A 22,052-nucleotide genomic window follows, 5' to 3' on the forward strand; every position below is an offset into this window, starting at 1 on the left:
TAGTTATCCTTCAAGCATGGAATATTTTATCAGTTAGCCTCTTCCCTTACCAACTATACCAATATTAACTCAACAAGCAAAGCACACCTAAAGAGCATGTGATTCTCTGCTTCTTAGCAAAGCTTCTTAACTGAAATCCAGAGACACAAACAGATGGAGTAAACAACAAGGTACATACTCAGCAAAATTACAGATGTACAAAGTATTGAAGGAAATCTGGTTTTGCACAATTGTAATAAATGCCTTACTAAAAATTCTTTTAAGTGTTGAAATAGGCTATTGGTTTTTTGCACCCTCATAATTTTTTTCTTAAACAGTCTTTTTAGATTTGAGTATAACTCACTTAACAAAAGAGAAACAGCATTAAACAGTTATTCAACGTTTCATTTTTAACCCTATAAGCTAGAGCCCAAAATTCATATTTACAATATGTTTGCAGACATCCTATGCCATAGTATAATGACTTTTAATTTGAACACTTCCAGTTAATTTTATTCATAAAATTTTTATTTTGTTTCTGTATATTATAGAAATTACTAGTGCTTGGGAATTAATTTTTTCTTTCCAGAAGACAAGTAGTCATTGAATAATGAATAAAGGTTACTTGGAAAAACAGTTTGTTGTCTACTCACATATTTCTCTCGTGCTTATTATTCTACTACATTCAAATAACAGTATCTTAATACATGAGCATATTCAGCTATGTTCCAGCCTAAATATGTTCCAGTTATTCATAAGTATTAATTAAGGATGTACTAGAAGGACTTGAACTTGCATTTCAGATTTGCAAGTGAAACTTAAGCACAAGTCTCAGCTAAAGAAGTTAGACAAGTATCATTGTAATGAAGGTACCTGCTGAGAATTCCAAAAGGAATTCATTCTGAATTAGTCTGGAAGTACTGTTTTTACTTTGAAATTACTCACCATTTCCTTGTAACTCAAAAAGATGTTCGTTTGTTTAAAATTTGGCAGAAAAGAAAACAAGTTACTGAACTGTGGTTCAAGCTTGAATCACATAAGACACCAAGAAGAAAGCTAGCACTGAGAAAGCATTTAATTTTAAAAATTATTTTTCTAAACAATAGGGCTAGAACATTCAAAATAAATTCTATCACACTTTTATAGCAAAGTCAAAAGTCACAAGAGACTCATCCTGTTTTTCACTGTTCTAACAAAACACCAGTTCTCTGACATTCACCCACACTAAACACTGACATTCACTTTACCTTTTTTATATTATTCTTTTTGAAAAAAAAAACACCTGGAAAACCTTGTTTACCTTTAGGTTTGACCATGAGACATTATGTCAAATCACTAGAGCATTGCTGCACAAAAATATTTTAGAACACCCCAAAAACCCTTACCTTGGTGCAGAGCTTCCCCAGGCTCCATGCTTGTCTGTCAGGATGTTGACAATTTTCTGTATTAGTTGTGTTGCAGTCACCTGGTCCCGGTACTTCGCTGCTGTGATCAAATGATGACACATTTTTTCTTCTTCCCGTTTGTCTGCAGAGTACTGGGCACACAGTGACTGGCAAGAAAATAAATACCTTTATTACTTTACATTTTAATTACACCATCCAAAGGAAGTTCGAAGTACTTCATAATTAATTACTTATACAAAACCCTCAAGAGGAAAGAATCAACCCCATTTTCCAGGTTTGAGAATTGAGGCCCTGTGCAGCTGCCCATAGGAAATCCGTCCAGAGAGCCACGTAGAGGATCTTGGTTTGCCATGAATTCTTTAACCACATCACACACACACTCAAAATTTAGCAAAAGCCAACACGTTAGTGGCCAGACTGCATAATAAAACATATAAAATAAAAGTGGTTATGCCTATAACAAAGTGAATAGCTTTAAAAAAACAATGGTAAATCTCAGAACAAAGAATGTCAGCTAGCTGACCACTCCACTCCCATGACTCTTCATTAGATTTGGGGAGCCAACTGCTTGCTGTTGTTTATATATCTAAGAAAGTTAAGGAGAAAAATCCACATTTTTTCAGACAGACAGAAGATAAAATGCATCTGAGGACTAAATCAATCTTTACCAGGTGGCTTCTTGAAGTTGAGTACATTTGCAGGCCAGCATGGGAAAGTCAGTAACTTTCTTAGCAGTATTAGACCTGTTGTAGGAACATCTTCTGCTTGCCAACCTACTCGAAATCAAATTCTAGCAAACAAGAACTGTAAGTCACACCTACTAACTGAACTCAAAACTATGAGAGATTCTTTGTTACAACATTGTGTCATCGTTTTGGTTTTTGTTGACCTTCCGAAAATTTTCCTGTTCATACAGAACTCAAAAAACCAGCATCAAATTTCTATCACCCCCTCATCAAAACCCCATTTTGCTGTACATGAAAACCCACAAGAAATTCAAATATTGGTAGAAACAATAAAGGCTTTTCCCCACTTCAGCACTCCCTGTTTGTAATTTCAGTTTTCATCTGGCAATTCCACAGATCACATACGCCAGACAAAGCATTTCAGCCTTTGTCAATGATTGGATTATTCTATGATCTAGTTAGTGGAATGGACACAAATGTCTGCCTAACAACAAAAAAAATTGCTTTTTCTTTGTGAAGCACAGCTGATGCAGACACTAGTGCAATTATTTCTTAGAGCTTAGGTATCAGCACAATATCATATGCTTTTTTTTTAATGTTTAAAACAGTAGCAACGCTTTTTCTATGTATGTACAAGCCCTAGAAACTTGCTGCAAACAAAAAAATCAGCAGGCTATAAATGCTATTTATATACATGTGTATATATAAATATATATGTCATATAAAGTGATAGAAAGGAAGAATGTGAAGAAAACACAAAATAAAATTTGGGGTTGTGTAGATTTTCACAGACACTAGACAACGAAAATGTACTAACAGACGAATAAATTTTAAAGAACTATTCTGATGACTTTGATATATTTAAATATTTCCTCATAATTTTCCCGTACTTTTCAGCAAAGCTCACCTGATGAGCAGACATCCAGGAGGACTGAAGAATAAGCAGCTGACTTTCCAAGTCAATGAGACATCAAAAATTGTCTTTTGTATTCCTACATGAAGCACTCTGCCACCCCTCTTCACAAAAATATGACTAAATCATACCCAACACTAAACAGGATTTTCCTAGCTCTTTCCAAATACAGCTGTCTGTTCCAATACATTGAACTATTTTGCACCCATGATGATTCCGACTTCTTTTCAGCACTTTGTAAATGTTTCATAAGCTGTTATTTTTAAGTTGCCTGAAAGAGCAGAATTCTAAAAACAAGCGAATAAGGTAAGCTAAGTAGTAAAATGTTTTAAAGTGCTCTTTAATGGATCCTCCTTTACAATTTGAACAGCAACTTTTCATATCTGACATAAAATCCATAGATATAAATCACATTAGAGGGTTATTCTTTCCCCATTATCAATCTCTGTCTCTTTATGGAACATTAAAGTCACATTTGACCTTAAAACATGATAAAATGGAAATCAAACTAGAATGTTTTGTAAAAGATATAATGAACTTGTACCTCTTTAAAAAAAGTCTCTTTATGATGTGATTTTGAACACATCCTTCATTAAATACCAACAAGGATTTTCAAAATGTAGCTGTGACAAACGAAGAAAAAAAAAAGGTATTTTATTGTCCTGACAACGTCTGTGAAAACACAACCAGCCTGTTATAAACTGGAAATGGAACTCCACTTTTCAGGAAATTCAGGATTTAATATGAATAGAAATTTGCAATTATACACCAAAACTGAGAAACTCCCACAGGCAGCAATCCCATGAACTTATAGCATCACTCTAGGAGGAACTCTTAACCACTGCATGCTCTTTACAATATATATTTTACAAACAAAAAAGAAAGAAGCCACAGTTTTGCCAGATGTCTGCCACATGCATATCTAGTTATTACCCCTAAGAAAGTTCTGCAAGAATAACCTCCTCTTTGATCATACAGCTGTCTCACCAGTTGTTCAGTGGTTTCTGCCATATATATATATATATATATATGCGCCAAATATACAGCAAAATAGAAGTTATTTCTCCACCTCCCTCTCTCAAATTCTTTGAATACAGAAGTGAAAGAAGACTGGTTCCACCAAAAGAATCAGAAAAAGACCCATTCTGAAGTAGCCAATCACCACTAGACTATTCTGAAAGCACTAAAAAGTTCCCATTTCTCTTCATTTTTCATTTTCCAGATGCCAGGTTCACCTGATCCACCACTTCCTAAGATACTACACCAGGATATAGAGTGGTACAGTTAATATTTCACACTAAATCCCAATCATTCCATTTATGTAAAATAGAAATCCAGCTTGATTTCTGTTTGTGCACAATCTCAAAAATGTATTTGTACAGTTTTATTTCTTTCTCAGTGTTTGATCTCTCGCACCTGCAATGTGCACCCTATCATGCCAGAATATGGTTTTACAATTAATATACACAGCTGCAGGCAAACAGGGTTGTCAAACCTTCCTTCCTTCCTGCTGCTTTGGCCGACATGATTTTTGTTACCTGTTTGGGCAAGTGTGCAATGAAACTGTAATCACGAAAGTAGCGCAGTCATCCTTAGGATGAAACTAAGTGTTGAAAGGAAAAAAAAAAAAGCATTTTCATATACACACACCTCAAGTGTTATCTCCAAAAAGTCTTAAATTCAGTGACTGTTTAAAGTTTTACAAAGGCGAAGTGTATTAAGCATGGCATAGAGGCAAGACCCTTGTTTTCCAGCCCTTCATCCAGGATAGAACAAAATCCTTCGCTTTGCCATTATCACAGAACCAGGTTTTTTCCTCTCTCCCACTCTCTGCCCAGACAAGACTGCAGGCAAGCTGAACATGAAGGTTACCTGAAGATTCATTTTTAAGGAACAGGAAGGGGCACAAGGTTGTCCAAAAGGCAAATTACAGATGTGAAAATACAATACATTCTGTATGCAGGAAATATTCCAGAAACACTGACAGGGTGAATTAGTCTATTTTGCCTGTCTATATTTCAGTGAGAGGAGGATTAACTTAGTTTTCAGAACTATTTTATCTTTGATCTTTATAAAAATGTCAAGTAAAAGATTTTCTCTGCATGGTACCATCTCCATCGTGCACCTCTGCAGCCCCAAAATGACAATGTAATGCTTTCTACAAGCGATTCAAAGTTCAATAGTGTGGGGTTTTTAGAAGAAATGTTGCACCTTTTTACTCTTATTCTTCAACTCTGAGATCGCTGAACACTTTTACATATGCCAGTTCCTTTGTCTAATTTACCTAAAAGGTACTGGCTTTGTGAACAACCTGTCTCAGAGAGTGTCACTTAAGAGGAAAAGTCATCCATAAGATAACGCACAGTCTTGCCACTAATGCAAATTCCCCACAAATAAGGATATTTTAGTAAATGAAGGAGCTCCTCAGTCCTCTGCTTTCACAGATCTTTGCACTTGACCTCTGACCTGAGGTTTAAAGTCTGGACTAAAAATGCTACCCAGGGAAATCTTACAAAGACTCCTGAATAAGACTTAGAAAAATGAAAGCTTAAAACCTCAACAGCGAACAAAAGTCAACCAATGACAATGTCTGACAGCCACCGTCAATTCTGAAGTGATGCCTCTGTCATCCCACGACTCCAAGTATTGATTTCTCTCAGCATGAAAAAAGCTTAAGCCAATGAAATAGATATAGCATCATCCCCCCGATAATAGCCATCAAGGTTAACACCAGCAGAACACTTATCAAAGTATCTCTTCTATTTCTTCTTGTTTTAATGGACTGAACACAATGCAATGGTTTCTCATCTCTTCAACCCATGGGTTTCCAAATCTCATTTATCCACTTTTGCAGCCTTTTATCTGATTTCAAGATTAAAAAGAATCTGCATCTAAATCAACTGTTTGTAATACAAATGGTGCAGGGGGGGAGGGGGATGAAAAAAACATAGGTTTATAGCCAGACATTCCTGAGGGGGAAAAAAATGTGCATTTAAAATCACAAAAGGAAGGAAAAAAGCATGCAGTTGACTTAGATCACACCAAACACAGACTGGCAAAACTATGGTCATGACCAGAAAAAAAAATTTACCACAATCAATTTGGGTTAGTGATTAGAGAGAAATGCAAGATCTCAAGAGACATCTGGTTTTAATCTGTGCTGAGTCAACAGCTTTATTTTTTACCTTCAAGTCTCACAGAATTAAGCTCTAGTAAACCCAAATAAAGACAAGGCAACAGCACTTTTAAGCATATTGCATCTTTCAGATGAACCCAATTTAGTACAGTGGGTAAATGAGACAAACTAACATGAGTTCAACTGGGAAAAAAGCAGCTGTCAGAATAAAGAAATAGTGAAGAGCAGAGACAAACAACATCAGATTCCTTCTGCAGTGTCCACTAGCACCACAGACTTTTTTTAGCCTTTTTCTTTGATGCTTATCTAATTGATATTATTTGTGCTACAGCAGCACCCTTGGATCAAAGACAAAGCTTTGCACAAACAAGTAAGATCTCTTCCTCTTTGCTAGAAACTGGGATTTCCTACACTATTCCAATACTCTACTTATCTAAGCATCACTGCTAACCACTGGCATAAACAATATGCAGAGAGAAATGTTCTTTTCAAACCCAAGAACCTGTTTTTACTGTACTTATGTCCAAACATTTTGCATTCAAATCACGCACTAGGATAGGAACTTTCCTCCCTTCCTCTTTTGCAAATCCGGTTTGTCAGCAGTCCCTTCATGCTGCTCTTGTTTAAAATAGTCTAAGAGCCTAAAAACAACACACTTCGGCAGTAAATTTAACATTTTTTGGGTTCACATCTTCCAAGTACAAAGCATTTTTCAAGCTAGAAAGAATCCAAGCAGAATTCCCTATGCTCTAGAAACAGTAAAGCTCAGCACTCCTGCACAGGTGGCTCCATGCTCTCAGATTTGATATTAAGCAAAGGAGCCAGGGATGATCTTTTCAGGCATTCCCCAAGCACACTGTATCACCCTCATGACATTCAATGGCTTCAACACCACCACAGAGATTAGTGCTGTATTAATACACTGAAGAACTTCTAGTCCAGTGCAACAAGCAAATCAAATCCATGAGCAACTTCTGGAATTGACAAACTCCTTTATTTTATAAGGAACATCCACTCTGCCAAAAAATGACATACACTTACATAATCTAAGGGTTCACTACACGTTCCTAGTGAGGGCCAAATTAAGGTCACACCAGTGTGATATTTCACAAGTGCTGGATACTTGGTTTTGCTATCTTTTCATATTGTCCTTTCTGTGCAACTTATGTTTTAAAAAAAAGGCGGTGGGGGGGGGGAGAGAACCTTTTAATTATCTGAAAACATATAATTGAAGTGGGCCAAATACAAAGCTCTGGAATGTCCTCATTCACTAACTGTGACTACCACCTCTCCAACTGCCTCGTTCCACGGAGGCACAGTAAGGATTTCCATTGCCTTGGAGGTGGGTACAAAGCAGTTCAGCAGTTCTGGCCCCAGCAGCCAAATGATTGCTTCCCTAGGATTCAGATTTCCAGACACCCCGCTGCCAGCACAGTTCTTTTACAACTCACAGCACCAAGACTTGGCACAGGAGTGACACCTGAACAGATTGAAAGTCACATGCACTTCAGATGGCACAGCTACACCTGAAATGAAATCTCTAAATGCAGGTAACACACACCAGGCAAGGATTTCTGAACAACACAGCTCACTAGTTAAGAAGCCCTTAAAGGTACTACCTAAAAAGCAATTTTTCACGAGTTTTGTACCAGATGAATTCTGAATCATTTTTCATAATAGGGACCAAAGGTACATTTCTCTAAGTGGGGAAACAATAATACCTTAAAACATGGGAAAAATGGACATTCTCAATGACTGGAAAAATGTAGCCAGAATGATTCAGACAAGCAGATAAACCAAAGGATAATCTGGAACCCTATTACAAAATGCCTTGTACCACTAGTTCCCCTCGTAAGTGGTACGGAGTATTTTGTAGTAAAGTTCCAAATTAAGTCACTATAAATATGGCTTCAGTCTCTGGCTATAAAAGAAAGTGAAACATATTTGCATGACTTAAAATTCTTTAATTTTGATAGCTATCAAAGAGACAGATATAAATACTTAAGTGTATCAGTATTTTAACACCTGACTTATGTTAATGGTCTCAACACTTACCTTAGAGGAATGTATATTTCTATATAGGGTTCTTTATTATGTAAGTGCTCACATTCATATTATATGTAGCATCCTAAGCAAATATAATCAACATACCTCTGTTGATTTTGTTATTTATTGTTTGATATTCCTGCTACATCACACTCACTAAATTTCCTTATAAATTTGCAAAACACATGCAAAGAATATTCATTTCCAGCCAAAAACCTCTTCATAAACAGCTTCCAAGCTTATGTAAAGTTCCAGCTTTGCAAAAGGCGGAAAGATTAGCCCCTTGAGATATCCCTGCAGTCTGGGGTCTGTGTTTCTGTTTCTATTTTCTACATAGCTCCCCTCAAGCACTTTTCAGCTTCCCCTGTTTAGTGTCTTGGATTCAGAACACAACTCTGATTTTAATCCAGGAATTTGAGAATGTATCAAAATCTATAACTTCATGAACAAAGAACAGAGAGATCACATTCATTTGAGATAACAAGCATTGAGGCATAATAGTTTCCTATCTTGCCATGACTGGTTGCTGTTGCTGCCTGTTCCGAGCCTCCCTTCCCCCTTCCCTGAGACAAGCCAGGACTTGCCTCTGCCACGTGCTCCGAGCTCCTTTGTTCCAAGCGCGGGCAAAACCAAACGTAACTCAAACTCTTTAGCAATGTCTGATTGGCCGGTCACCCCGGGTCCGCCCCCAGTCCGCCCCTTTCCCCTTCTCCGAATAAAAGAAAGGACCAAGGAGGGGTCCGCCCTCCTTGGCTTTGCAACTCTTTCTGAGAACATCTCTTGTCGTCTGTTTCCTTTTCAAAGCTGTAATTGCGCGAATTAGGCAAGCCGGGAGCTGTATTTCTCCTCTTTGCTTCTGCTGGTGGTATTTGCTTTGCAGCTGATACAGGTACCACTTTTAGAGCTACTGAAATGCTGGATTGCCCGTGCTACCTCTCTAGGCTGCCCGAGGCTTTCTAAGGCATTGAACTATGAGCTTAGCCGGTAAAAAGCTGTAAGTGTATCTCCTCAGGTTGCATGCCAGTAACAAGCACATCTCCAATAAACATCAGTACTTTGGATACCACGTTGTTTTCAGATCTGTCTGGGCTCCTAAAGATGTCACTTATGAGGCTTAGTGGCAAAATAAAATTTAAAAGAATTAAAAACTTGTAGTTGTCCTTACAAACACAAATTTGTTACCCAAAAGGTAACTCATCTATCCTTCACCAGCTTCTACCATGGATGCTCCAAGAGCTGATTTACTGGCCTTGATGTCTGACAGTTCAGGACCTTTTCAGCCTCTCACAGTGGAGAATGATCACCTTGCCTGGTACATATCCTTGAGAAACACTGCTAAATAGGGCAAACACAGTATGGCAAAGTATTTCCTTCCTGCACATGGAAAAAAATCCCTTTAATTACTGCCATTAAGCGACCTTCATCTGTATCTGCAGAAACATTTTCATTAATTATTAAGGAAAAGTATTAAGGGTGGATTTTGGTTTGTTGGGATTTTTTTGGTCAGAGAAATTTCAAATTACTATGAGAGAATCTGTGAAAAAAGAAGGATTACATGTAATTTTATTCTCAAGTCTATTCAAGAATAACATGTTCAGTGCTGCCAATTTACAGCTTTCTAACTTCCACTCCAAACTCACTCTTTACCTTTTTGTAAACTAAGATTCTTGAGTGAATTATCCTTTCCAGGACCAAGTATTTTAAAAGCAGCATATTTTTATTAAGATGATGATGAAATGGGAAAAGATTTTTTAAGAAAATAATCCAGAAGCCAAGAGAAGGAGTTTTAAAATATGGCCTATATGGCCTTTTACAGCAGTTATTCTTTAAAATCATTCCTAGTCACTTACTTTGGAAACATGTTAAGAGTCACAATCCCAACTTTGGCTTAACCTCTGCCTTATCTTAAAGCCTCCTGTCAGAGTTCTTATAGCATCAAACTATGAAAATCAAACTGTTTTAACTTTATTTTTTCCTCTCTCCTTTTTTCCAGTATTCTATGTTCTGTGTTTCATTGCAGCTAAAGTATGAGATTTTTTCCTTTATCATTGGTTCTCATGCACTAAGCTAACATGATTTTTGAATTTTAGAACAGCATGAGATGTGTATGAACAGGGGGTCTTTGTAACTAACATTTTTTATTCAGAAATAGTTCCACCATCCTTGAAAGGTTGACATTTGGCTCTAAAAATTGTTGGGGGGAGGATAATTTAATTTCTTTTTAAAACTATGTGATTTTACTATCCATAAAAAGACAGCATTTGAAATATTCCCATTATTGAGAGCATGAGAAGACAACAGCCTCTGCCTTTTTTCACAGCAGTCTCAAGTGAAAAACACTCATTCGTACAACTCTAGATCCTTATACTGAGCAATATGGAGCAAAGACTGAGAATGTTGCTTTAAAATTCGGGGTTTTTTTTGCTCTCTTGGTTTAAATGAAAAGACTGCAATGATGCAAGAGACAGTATTGCAACCACCATAGATGCTCCCTTCAGAGAAATGAAGAACTGTGTAGCACCAAGCAGTTTCTACTGGCATCATCCTTTATGTTGTCAATTTTAATTTTAAAAAACAATAATACTCCCTAAACACATTTGTTTACATAAGAACACGTAAAAGCCTCTTCCTAAATTTTCTGTTTATTTGTCATTTCAATGTTAAATACCAGAACTTGTGAAAGGTCCTATTTCAAGGTTCTGATGTTCTTGTTGAGTTTTGATTCTGGCTCTGTTTCAGCTCAGCATGCAAGGTTTTTCTGTCTGGTTGCTTTGGTTTGTTTTTTTTAATGGTATGAGGGTGATTTCATAGCACCCCTCAACAACAGTTATCAGCATTTTCTACAAACAGCTGAACTCAGGGATGTTGGTGTAAGACCAAAAAACAGATTACACATTCCAGCTGCACAAATCCTGCTTAACTAGACTTCGCTAATTGACTTTAATTCAGTGTAAAATAATAAATTCAGTACTTGGAGCTTGTAACATTTAGAGCACAATAGCCATGCAGGATAAAAAAAAAAAACCAACACAAATCTGTGGATTTTTAAAACTCAAATCTGAGATTTGGTGTGGATTACAGTTCACTCATTAAAATTCTAGGTTTTGAAATAAAGAACAGCGACTAATCAAAATCAGCAGCTTCTACCAAGTGCACACAAAACCGAAAGAAATACTGAAATTACATAAAACAGTATGTAAAACACATGTAAGTGACAGTTATTGGAAATACCAAAGAGCCATGTAACAACATCTCTTACACACTTTAACAGCTTCAGTTACACTCCAGCCAGTAATCTACTTCTAATATTCCAAATTTCTGAGCAGCTTCAAACAACTGTGACTCAAAAATAACGCAGGAAACATCCTCCCTCCTCCCATGCCGACCATATGAAATTGCCTTGCAGGACAGCACTGGGCCAGTGCCAAGATGAGTGATGCTGGCTACAGGGCTCTCAACAACTGCTTAGAAATGAGGTATTTGGGGTTTCTAACAGGCAGCACAGGAAAAAATAAGCAACAATATTTTAGAAGTCAGAATATCTGATTTTTTTTTTTTTCCTTATTGTAAATGTTCCCTTGGGACCAAGGGCCAGCATGGACCCAGCACAGCTGAGGATGACCCAGTCCTGCTGATGGGAGTGGAGAGACACCAGGGACAAGCCTGGCCTCTGGTCCTAAGCTATGACAACATTTGTTTCACAAGTTCCATACATTCTCTATAATATAGTAACCCATCCAATAATTTTGCTTCCTTTATCTGTCAAGAATTGGCATCAGTCACAAAAGATGGAATCTCAAACTGCTCTAAGGACACCAGACAATCCAGAAGAGTTCTATAAGACTTCAATCTCCTGCAAGGACAGGCAGGGAGAAGGACTGAAGGAGCATAAACATCTCAAAATCGACTAGGCCATAATTTTGGCATTACTACTTAGACTCAGAATTTGTTCCTGCAAATTTTTAATCAGAAAAACCCCCAGTATCTTTGCACTAGGACACAAAAGAAAAAAACATGGAATGATGACCTAAGCACTTGCACTGCTCATCATAGTCACTATCATCACCTTCCAAGCCCTCCTTCCAAGTGATATATAAATGTTTTCTTTTAAGATGGCCAGAAATCTTTGAAGATGCATTTTCTAAATAGTGAATTAGTAACAGGGACTTAGAAATGTGAGCAGGAAACAGGTGGGAGGGAGGAGTGGTGAGGAAAAAAAAACAGGTAATATCTACTTGTGTGAAGCAGAATAGTGAGGACAGTTTGGTTTTCTGATTAGAAAATCTTCCTAAGGATTGACTCTGCCACTTCCAGTTGGACTCCAGATTACCAGTGAAATCCAGAGGTTTCTAAGTCACACGATGATCACCAGAAGAGCAACTTAACTGCCTGACACATCTTCCTTTTCTTGACCTAAGACCATCTCAAAGGAATTGGCTCAGTTTTCTCCCATTTAGGTCAAAGAGAAAAATTAGTAGATAGACTCATTCTGTAAACACTTCGATAAAAGAATAAGATGAAGCAGGAAGGCAAAGGTTTTTTAACTCACTTATAGTGATTCCCACTAAAGGGCAAATACAGGAAAGTTAAGATAAAAACCTGGACTGAACAGCAGTGAGGTAGAAGTGGTGATGTGAAAGGATCTTTCAGTTCCAGTTAAGAATCCTGATTAGTACAGTCTTGTTCCCTTCCCTGGAAAGCTGCATAGATCTACTCAGAAATGAAAAGGTAGCTTTATAAAAGCTCAGGAATATCACCCTTGGATGGATGTGGCTTTATAGCTTTCCATTTCCCCCCCTGGTCCCAGATGGACTTCAAGCTCCATCTAGTACTAAAGATACTTTTATCAATTTAGTTGTAAAATCCTTACTTAAGCAATTACTGTCTCTTTTCAGCCATCACTCATGCAGGTATTTATTTCTGCACATCACAGCATTTTGCATTCATTATGGAGCATTCTCCGTGAGAGGCTGAAGCTTTCAATGGAAGGAGAAATTAAACTCTTACACTAAATGCAACGTTTTGTACAATTTTCTCCTCAATAATGTACTAATAGATAAAAGAGAAAAATACTCTATGGAAGAAACACAGACAACAGTAAAAATTTTAACCGTAAGTACTTTCAGGCACTACTGACAAACACCTTCAAACATTTTCTAAACAGCCTAGTATCTTAATGTGTGTTGCCTCAAAGTTGATTTTCCTAAGTTACCTTCACGAACATCAAAGAATACACCTGCAGGTATCAACTTTGTCATGCCTCGATCAGGAGACTGATTAAATACAAAATGAGACTATTCCTACTATGATTTTAGTTCAAACGAGAATGACGAAGGTAACCACAGCTGACATAACCAAGAAGCCATAGGTCAAGATAAGTAGCTGCCCAAAATATGGACCAGAATTTCAATTCATTACTCTTTAGGGTCAGGTATGCTATGTCCTTTAGGCACATCCAAACCTGTTTTGGGGTTGCAAATCAATCTAACATGAAGATACTCGTTCTCCCTCTCTTTTATAGAAATATCAGTGTGCAAGTGCTTGGATAAATCATCCAGATAAAAAGCAGACTTTGCAATGCTGGTTAAGGTTCAGAGTTTTAAAAATAAACTCTTTTTACATTCAGCTGTAGACAGTAGTTTAGTGGGTCCGTAAATGAGTGCATAGTGCAGGTACACGAACTTGTACATGCTTTGTTCTTGTCCATACAGCTGCAGAGTGAGCTGCCTTCATAAAGTCACTTCTAAATTTTCATTTCAACCATCAGACACTGCAAAAAAAATTTACAAGTAACACGAATAACAACATCCTAATACCTGTGTGCACCAGTCTACCCCAGTAACTCCAGAACTGGAGAGCTGTTACAAGAAATTCAGCTATAGTCAAGTGGATGGGCTTTAGCCCAACAGCCTGAACTCAGGTCAGTCATAAATAATATTTGTAAATTGGTGCTTTTGCCAGGAAAAGTCAAATGAGAGAAAAACCATGCAGAGACAGCACTAGAGTATAGGGAATTATTTTACAATTTTGTGACCTCTTTCTTCAATTGCTGTTATAAACAACCTTTTTACATAAAAACAATACTTTTGAAAATGAAATTGTGTTTAGAATATTCAAGACTACTGCCAAAAGACTGTCCAATATGTCTGGACTACAAATGATAATATGGTGAATCAAAAGCTAACACCCATTTAGCAATCAGATGCATATTTCATCCTTAATGAAGGCCTGAAAAGAAGAGTTCACTTTATTCTGGATGCAGGTATCAAAGCAGATCTCACAAAGCAACACAGGCGCATCATCTAAGGATCTTTTTCACATTAAGAATCCTATTAGAAGGAAAACACTAAAAGGTAATTGAATTTCCCTCAGTTATCTTCATCTCTGTCAGCTCCTGCTACAATAACTTACTCTCCAGAGCAGAGATAACTCAATTCTGTCCAGCAAGCATATGTTATGAATCTCCAAAGCAAACTTGTCTAAATCATTCTGGTCTTCCATCAAGGTTGGCTGTAGATATGAACTCTGACAGAAAGCAAACAAATTTATTTTTATCTTTTCAATAATTCGCTTCCCTGTGCCTGGATGGAAGAATCTAAAGATATAAATGTTTCCACTAATTCTGGAATTATAAAGATTGGTTGCAAACATTTGATCTGAAAGTTAATGCTATTAAAAACTCTTCGATTCACTATTCTGTTTTAACAGAAACAAAAAAGCAGTTTCAGGTTCCTGTAGGCAAACAAAAACTAAATTATCATAACTGTAATTGACATTTTTTTTTCAGAATGGCTGTGATATTTACATTTTCACCTTCAGTGGAAATGTTAACTCTACAAATAATAACAACAGAAGAATATTCTAACCTTTTATTTCATCAAAGCTATGAAAACATCAATAAGCACAAATCCTCCACTCACGTAAACAAACTACTTTTATTTTAAAAGTCACATTTTAGGAAGGTATAATGACTTATTCTAGACCAAAATCACAAAAGCAAAATAAAAGAAAAAGCAGTCAGAGAAAGGGTATATGACAAGGATCAGTATAGCTAATTCCAGAAGGAGAGGAGCGAAAATATGAGATAAGGACCTGGTCAAACTAACATTAACTGTACAATTCCTGTCAGTTTGTTTCAGGCTGTTCAAAAGATATGTAAAAAACAGTCTGAAGAATGAGTGAATAATGAATTGCTGACACTCAGTTACTCAGAATTGTTTAGTCACAAAGGAGATGTGAGGAACTGGAGGGGAAGCTTGGAAGACCAAGTCATCATCACAATAAAACAGCACAGGAGCTTCACCTTAGATAAAAAAAACATGGAAAATATGAAATAGAAATTTTAGACATAAAATGAACACCATGGTCATCTTTATCTTTGCTCCTTTTTGCCATAATTTTGCAGCTATTGGAATCAATCCTTCACTACACTTGTTGGAGTCAGCCTCCCAACTGTAAGCTTTGAGTGTAGTTATCAGCTATTATCAGCAACAGCTTTATTCTATTAATTACAACAGTGTAACGAACAGAAGGTGCTCTAGGAAATACTGGTTGTGATCCATGTCTCCTCATCCAACCTGACTCACTACCAGGGAAAAGGCATTTTACAACCCAAGCGTCACTTCAAATCGCAGAAGAGTGAGAGTGTGTTCCGGAAAAGTGTTACCACATTTGCCCTTTCAATAAAGTCTTCCTTTAGAATGCACAATTTGACATAGGGTAATAGGCTTGACAGTGAAGCCCAAAGATTGAAACACATAATAAGAAAGAAATAATACAAAATGAAGATAAATTCAAGTTTACAACTTAGCAGAGTATTTAAGTCCAACTTACTAGTTGAAATACTGAGAAAAAACATCTTCAGGTATACGGACCCTGAAGATCTTCTGTGACCTTGTCAGTTCCAATATCAGAATTATTTTAATAAAATGTCTTTCTCATTTAGATCAAACCAAGTTACAACAAAACACATAGGAGAGATGTGAACTGTCACCACTGCTTTTTCTCCAAAGCTGAAGAATCCCTAACACTGTTCTTAGAAAGGTGCATAAGCAAAGCAAGTTATCTCTGGACAGAAATTTTAGAATAAAATCTCCAATCAAGCACAATAGGATACTTGCTTTGTTAGTGCTAGAAAATTACATTCTATTTACACTGTATTACTTCAGTCAGGATTATTTGAGAATCATTACCTGGCATGAGCTACCATAAAAATCTGTACATGAATAATAAACTAGGTAAACAATACTGATTTATTTTTCATGAACAGGTGAGAACAACAACATTTCTGATGGGAACATCTCATTTGAAGCAAGAAATTTCTTACCTGGCTAGCTTAGTTTTCATATTATAAATACAAAAAGATGCAGAAAAACATGGAAAATGTTTTAATAGACAACACAAAATCTGTATAAAAAGATACAATATTAGGGGTTCAAAGGAAACATATGCCATCCAAGAGAAGGCTGCTTAAAAACAAACAAAAAGCTGGAATGGCTAAGCTGTAGAGAAAGAAGGCTGTAAGAAAATGGCATTCTTCAGTAAGTCTCCCCAAAGAAGGAAAACAGAAAAATACATCCACTATGGCATGATAGTTTTAAAAACAGAACAAAGCAGGTTAAAAGAGATGGAGGAACAATTGCATAAAGCCATAAAAGGCAGCAATAAATTATTTTTCAAACCAATCAGGAGGAGTAAGCCCATTAAGGTGTCTCTGTAGAGCTAATAGAAGATCAAAGGGCAGAAAGTGCTCTTGAAACATATGACCACCACAGAACAGAGATGTTATAAAAGAAAACTGGGATAAGAGCAACTGCTGGGACCAGACAGTGTCCACTCAGGTAATCCAGAAGAACTCAGGGATGAATACAGCCATTAGCTGCAGTGTTCTTGTTCAAACTGCCTCAGTGCCAGAGGAATGAAATACCCCAAATGGACTCGGGAGGACTGCAGGGAGCAACACAGCAATAAGCCTGAAATTTCTGAAAGGCAAACTTGGAGCTGTGTCTAAAGCAAAAAGCAAACCGAGGAATAAACACACTGGCAAGAGCCATCAGTGCCTTTCTAAAGGAAGTCAGGCTTCATTAGATTTCTTTCAACAAGCCACTTGAGACAGACAAGAAAGATCTGGCTCATCAAGTCTAAATGCCAAAAAGATATTTAAATAAAGGCAGGATGAGGTAAGGCAGATAGGAACACCTTACGATGGAGTTAAGATGTATTCCCACAGCAAAAGATAAGTTCAAAGACCTATGGAGAGTAGATAAATTAAGCTTATTGATAATTTCTAGCGAATATAACAATCTGTAACAATACTTACAAGAGGGGATAAACAGTTTTTAAAACAAAGTTTACCATTCACAGGAAAAGAAAAATAAGTAGATGCGTTAAATACGTAAAAGAAGTGAAAAGGGCCACAAAAAGTTCAAATCTCAAACACTGTAAACCACTGTGCATGACCTTCCTGGATTTTTTTTTTTTTTAATTACACTTAGTTTGTAAATGAAACATCTTAGATTATAGAATGTGGAAGAATCTCAACAAGATACTGCTTAGCACTAAGCATTAATTACAAAGCAATAAAACTTCATAAGCATCAAAAAAATAATAGATTTTTTAAAATATGAAGTACCTACAGCCATAAATCTCTTTAGTTTCTATATTCAATATGATTTGAAAAGCCCAATAATATGTTGATACTTATTAGATTTAATCCTACATGCAGTTTGTCTCATAACGGGTAAAAAACATTATCCAAAAAAAGGGAATGAACCTCACTTCTTGTTTCATTAGAAAGGTTTATAGGAGAGAGCAGTTCTTAAATGAATTTTCTGTCAAGCTGCTTCAGGAACAATATTATCATGTCACAGAATCACAGAATGGTTTGGGCTGGAAGGGACCTCAGAGCTCTTTTAGTTCCAACCCTCTGCCATGGGCAGGGACACCTTCCACTACCCCAGATTGCTCAGGGTCCCATCCAGCCTGGCCTTGAACACTTCCAGGGATGGGGCATCCACAATTTCTCTAAGCAACCTCTTCCAGTGCCTCACCACTCTCACAGGGAAGAATTTCTTCTTAATATTGAATCTAAGCCTGTCCTCTTTCAGTTTGAAGCCACCATCCCTTATCCTGACACTAAATGCCTGTGGAAATAGACCCTTTCCAGCTCTCTTATAGCCCCCTCAGGTACTGAAAGCCCACCAGTAAGGTCATTCTGGAAGTTCTCTTCTCGAGAGAAAGGTAAGAGCTACCTTTGATAACTCATAGACATGCTTCTGTAATGTATTTTAATTTAAAACTGAAATATAACAAAAAGAGATCTCAGTATTCCAGTGCAATTTTTTGTTCTTTCTCCTCCCTTTGCTTATTAAAGCACAGTGAAAGGGAAATCACAATTTTTCACTCCTTCTTTCATATTTAGGCAATACTTTATCCCAACGCTTCCCAGGCATAGGGAAAATGTTACAATGTTTGAACAGAAAAGGAACTCTTCATTTCAGTATCCTTTGTTTCACATGAGACAATTAATCCCAAAACTTGCCACCTCAGGAATAAGAGAAATTTAATCTCCTAGTTTGGGACTTCCCAACATATTGCAGCAGAACAAAATTGGTTAATCCTCCTATGGAAAAAAAAAATATTCTCCTGTGCTCAGCACTCTGTGAAGCATTTATAATACCTCAAAAATGTGTTTAGAAATAAAAGCCGATTTTTTTTCTTCCTTCTACTGACAGACAGATGGTGCTGTAACACCTAAACGGCCCAATGCAAAGGGCAGCATTTATTTAAAAATTTAAATTTGAGAGAGTCAAGCCCATTCATAACAAAATTTGTAAAGCCTTATTTTTCTGTGAGGGAACATCTAACCTCCTTTGTGTTGCCCCATTACATTTCTGCAGTCTTAAGGACAACAACTTTTGGGTACATTCCCACGACTTGCACTATGCATTATCTCTGTGCGTTCTGTGGAGAACCATCGCTGCTGACCCACTCTACAAGAGAGAATTCCCACTGAAAGCACTACAGAATCCTTTGTTTTAATAAGGACATTACCATTAAGTGTGCTGAAAAACATTTAAACTAAAAAGGATGTTGCAAGAGCCACAGAAGGATTTTTTTTTTATGCACAGGTTCTATAACAAAGCAGCTTTTGTTAAAAACACTGAAAAACTATGGAGAATATGGACCCAGTCAAGGATTAAAACCTCCTTTCCCACAGTAACTTCTTGTTTGATACAGAAGCAACAATCATCTACAGAAACTACAAAGACACCAAATACCTTTCCACTATTCTTTCGGGGCTCTCAAACATTCCCTTTGACTTACAGGTATTCTGCCAGAATTGATTTGCAGTAATTTTTAGTCACTTCCTGATACAAATAACATATTCCAACATTTAATGCTTAGTGCACCAAAGGAGAAAAGATGTGGAATACAGAAGATTATCAATCAAGGGAAGCACTGGATTTTGCCTTCTGCCAAGGAAGCAAAAAGCAAACAGCTCCATCCAAGTCACTACTGGAACGCTTGCCTAGCCTTGCATCCCACCTCTATCAAGGCAACACCAGTTCTAAGATTCATTTCCCAGCATGAGCCATGAAGTAAAACATTCTGTTTATTATCACAGCCTGTAAATTGACACTGAATAAGAATTAAAACTGTGAGGAAGTCCAAGTCTTCCGCATGAAAAAACATAACTGAACACAAAAGGACAACAAATTTTACAGCAGCTGGAAATGCTAGATTTAATTATTGAAGAGAAATCATGCAGAGAGTTAGCTGCCTAGCAAAGGTAAAGTCAGGTGAAATTCTCAGTTAATCAACAGAAACAGCCAATAAGAAGAATGCCAGCACTTTATATTCTATGGATGATGAGAATCTGAAAAAAATTAAGACCAAAAATTCAAGGGGATGACACCACACAATCTTTCAAAAATGACACTTTGAGAAGGCAGGTTGTTTTTCCAATTAGAGTAACAGTTACATTTTACTGAAAAAATTACCAAGGGGTTTGTTTTCCTCAGAACGAAGAATCCTTGTCCACCCATTATAGAAAGTTTTCTGAAAATTATTGTGTGGCACTCTCCACTGCTCTTCTACACACACCATAACATACGATGTTATGAATAGTTTTGTATTACACATTTCCCCCCATTTTCCTAATTTTTCATGTGAATCTTCCATGCAAAAAAACCCCAAAACACCAAAAGCAAAACAAAACAGAAAAAAAAAAGGGAAATCATGTTCCTGGAGCATTCATTGAAAATACTTTACACAAGCATTGAGACATGGTATCCAAATTTTTGCCTACATCCAGTAATGCCATCCAATAGCAAACTAAAGCTTCACTAGAAAGATTAAACAGTTCAGGCCTAAAAACCTTGCAGGTTTACTTACTTAGAATTCTATAAATATGTATATTCACCCACAAATACACATAGAGATTTATATAAGACAGGAGGCATATCCAAGGCAGTGGGCACTCCTGTCATAAATTATAAAATAAAGTCAATTAGAGTACAAAATTCCCTCCCCCTCCTCACACCAAATCCAATTATTCCCACAGGTCCGACTCCACAGCAGTCTGCACAGATTATCTAAGACACAGTGAGAATCACCATATTTTTCAAGGTCATTTCTAGAAAACAATCTGGGTGGTAGCATGAAACTACCATAAAGGGGTTCCTCTTCAAGGTTTTCAACTCTGCCAAACACCGAGGCTGAGATTTTGAAAAATACCTAAGAGACGTGCATATAAATCCCACGGACAATGGGGAAAATTTAAGGTTAAGAGGTATATGTTAGAAATGCTCACATTCCCACATTCACTGCAAAAATGTGTGTTTCCTTGCTACCTCACTAGAGAAATAATATCAGTCTTCTCTGAGGCTCAAACACACTGTAAAATGAGTCAGTATGTCTCAGGTTTCCTGGTGACCTCTCCATATGTCTACATGCATAGGTGGAACTACTACTTACAAAGGTAGTGGTGAAAAGACACTAAGTTTCTGAAAGAGAGAAAATTGCCATAAGAAGGCCCAAAAAGAATAGAAAATACTTCTTTTCTATTTCTTTTAGTTTAAATGTATCTCGCTCAGACACTAAGGGTTTACTGCATATCTAAAGTTACAGGACAAACTAGAACAACATGCCAAAAAAAAAAAAAAGGAAACAAAACCCAAAACTATCCTTGCTTTAGAGACTCTTCCCATGCTTTTGGTCATCCTACTGCCTGGGAAGGGCTCCTCTCCATGTTCTGACCAACGCAGGGTCCCACCACATAGAGATGGAGCAAAGCACAACCAGACCTTACACAGCAAAGTTCACATGTGCTGCAGTTGCTGTTGCTTCTCTGTCTCCTCCTGGACGGGAAAAAATTGATAGGCAGACATTTATCAAACCACTTCTGGAAGGAAAACATCTCTCCTGTATTGCAATGAATTAAGAACCAAACAGGAGCGGCACCTTCTCTTCTGGACCCTGTGCAACTTTTAAAGCATCACCTGACAAACAACTTCTTGCATCACATTTCTAAGGTGCAGTTTTCAGCACAGCAGTGCCTTCCCTGTATTACCTGTCTCCCTAGGCTTTTCCTTCTTCTTACAGTGACCATCCTTACCCATTTACAAGCAAATACTGTACAATTATATATAACTACAGAACTTGGTTATGAAGCTTATCTGAATTTCCCCCTGCTTTCTCCTGCCTCTGTGTGCTCCAAATACCAGACTTGAGGTTTAAATGATGACAAGATAATTTGCCTTTTATTTTAAAACTGCCCTTGCACCACAGTGCAAACCTCTCCAAAATCCGACTCGGACATTGTAAGGCTCATCTTGGTCATGACTTTTAGAAGTGGAGAATTACAACCAGGTAGCAGTAAACAC

The 22,052-nt window shown here is 37.1% G+C and overlaps 1 protein-coding gene across 4 annotated transcripts in view; it reads right to left on the reverse strand.

The window, feature by feature from the left end:
* LRBA (LPS responsive beige-like anchor protein) overlaps window positions 1-22,052 on the reverse strand; it is a 375,341-nt gene that overhangs the window by 216,946 nt on the left and 136,343 nt on the right. For all 4 annotated transcript variants that reach the window (XM_042049819.1, XM_042049817.1, XM_042049818.1 and 1 more), the window contains one exon: window positions 1,365-1,531. In XM_042049819.1, coding sequence (XP_041905753.1) covers window positions 1,365-1,531 — 167 coding nt within the window. The remainder of the gene's footprint in view (window positions 1-1,364; window positions 1,532-22,052) is intronic.

The sequence above is a fragment of the Corvus kubaryi genome, unplaced genomic scaffold, assembly GCF_017639235.1.
Source record: "Corvus kubaryi isolate FWS band 111438036 unplaced genomic scaffold, C.kubaryi_AGA036_p1.0 71, whole genome shotgun sequence".
Classification (NCBI taxonomy): Eukaryota; Metazoa; Chordata; class Aves; order Passeriformes; family Corvidae; genus Corvus; species Corvus kubaryi.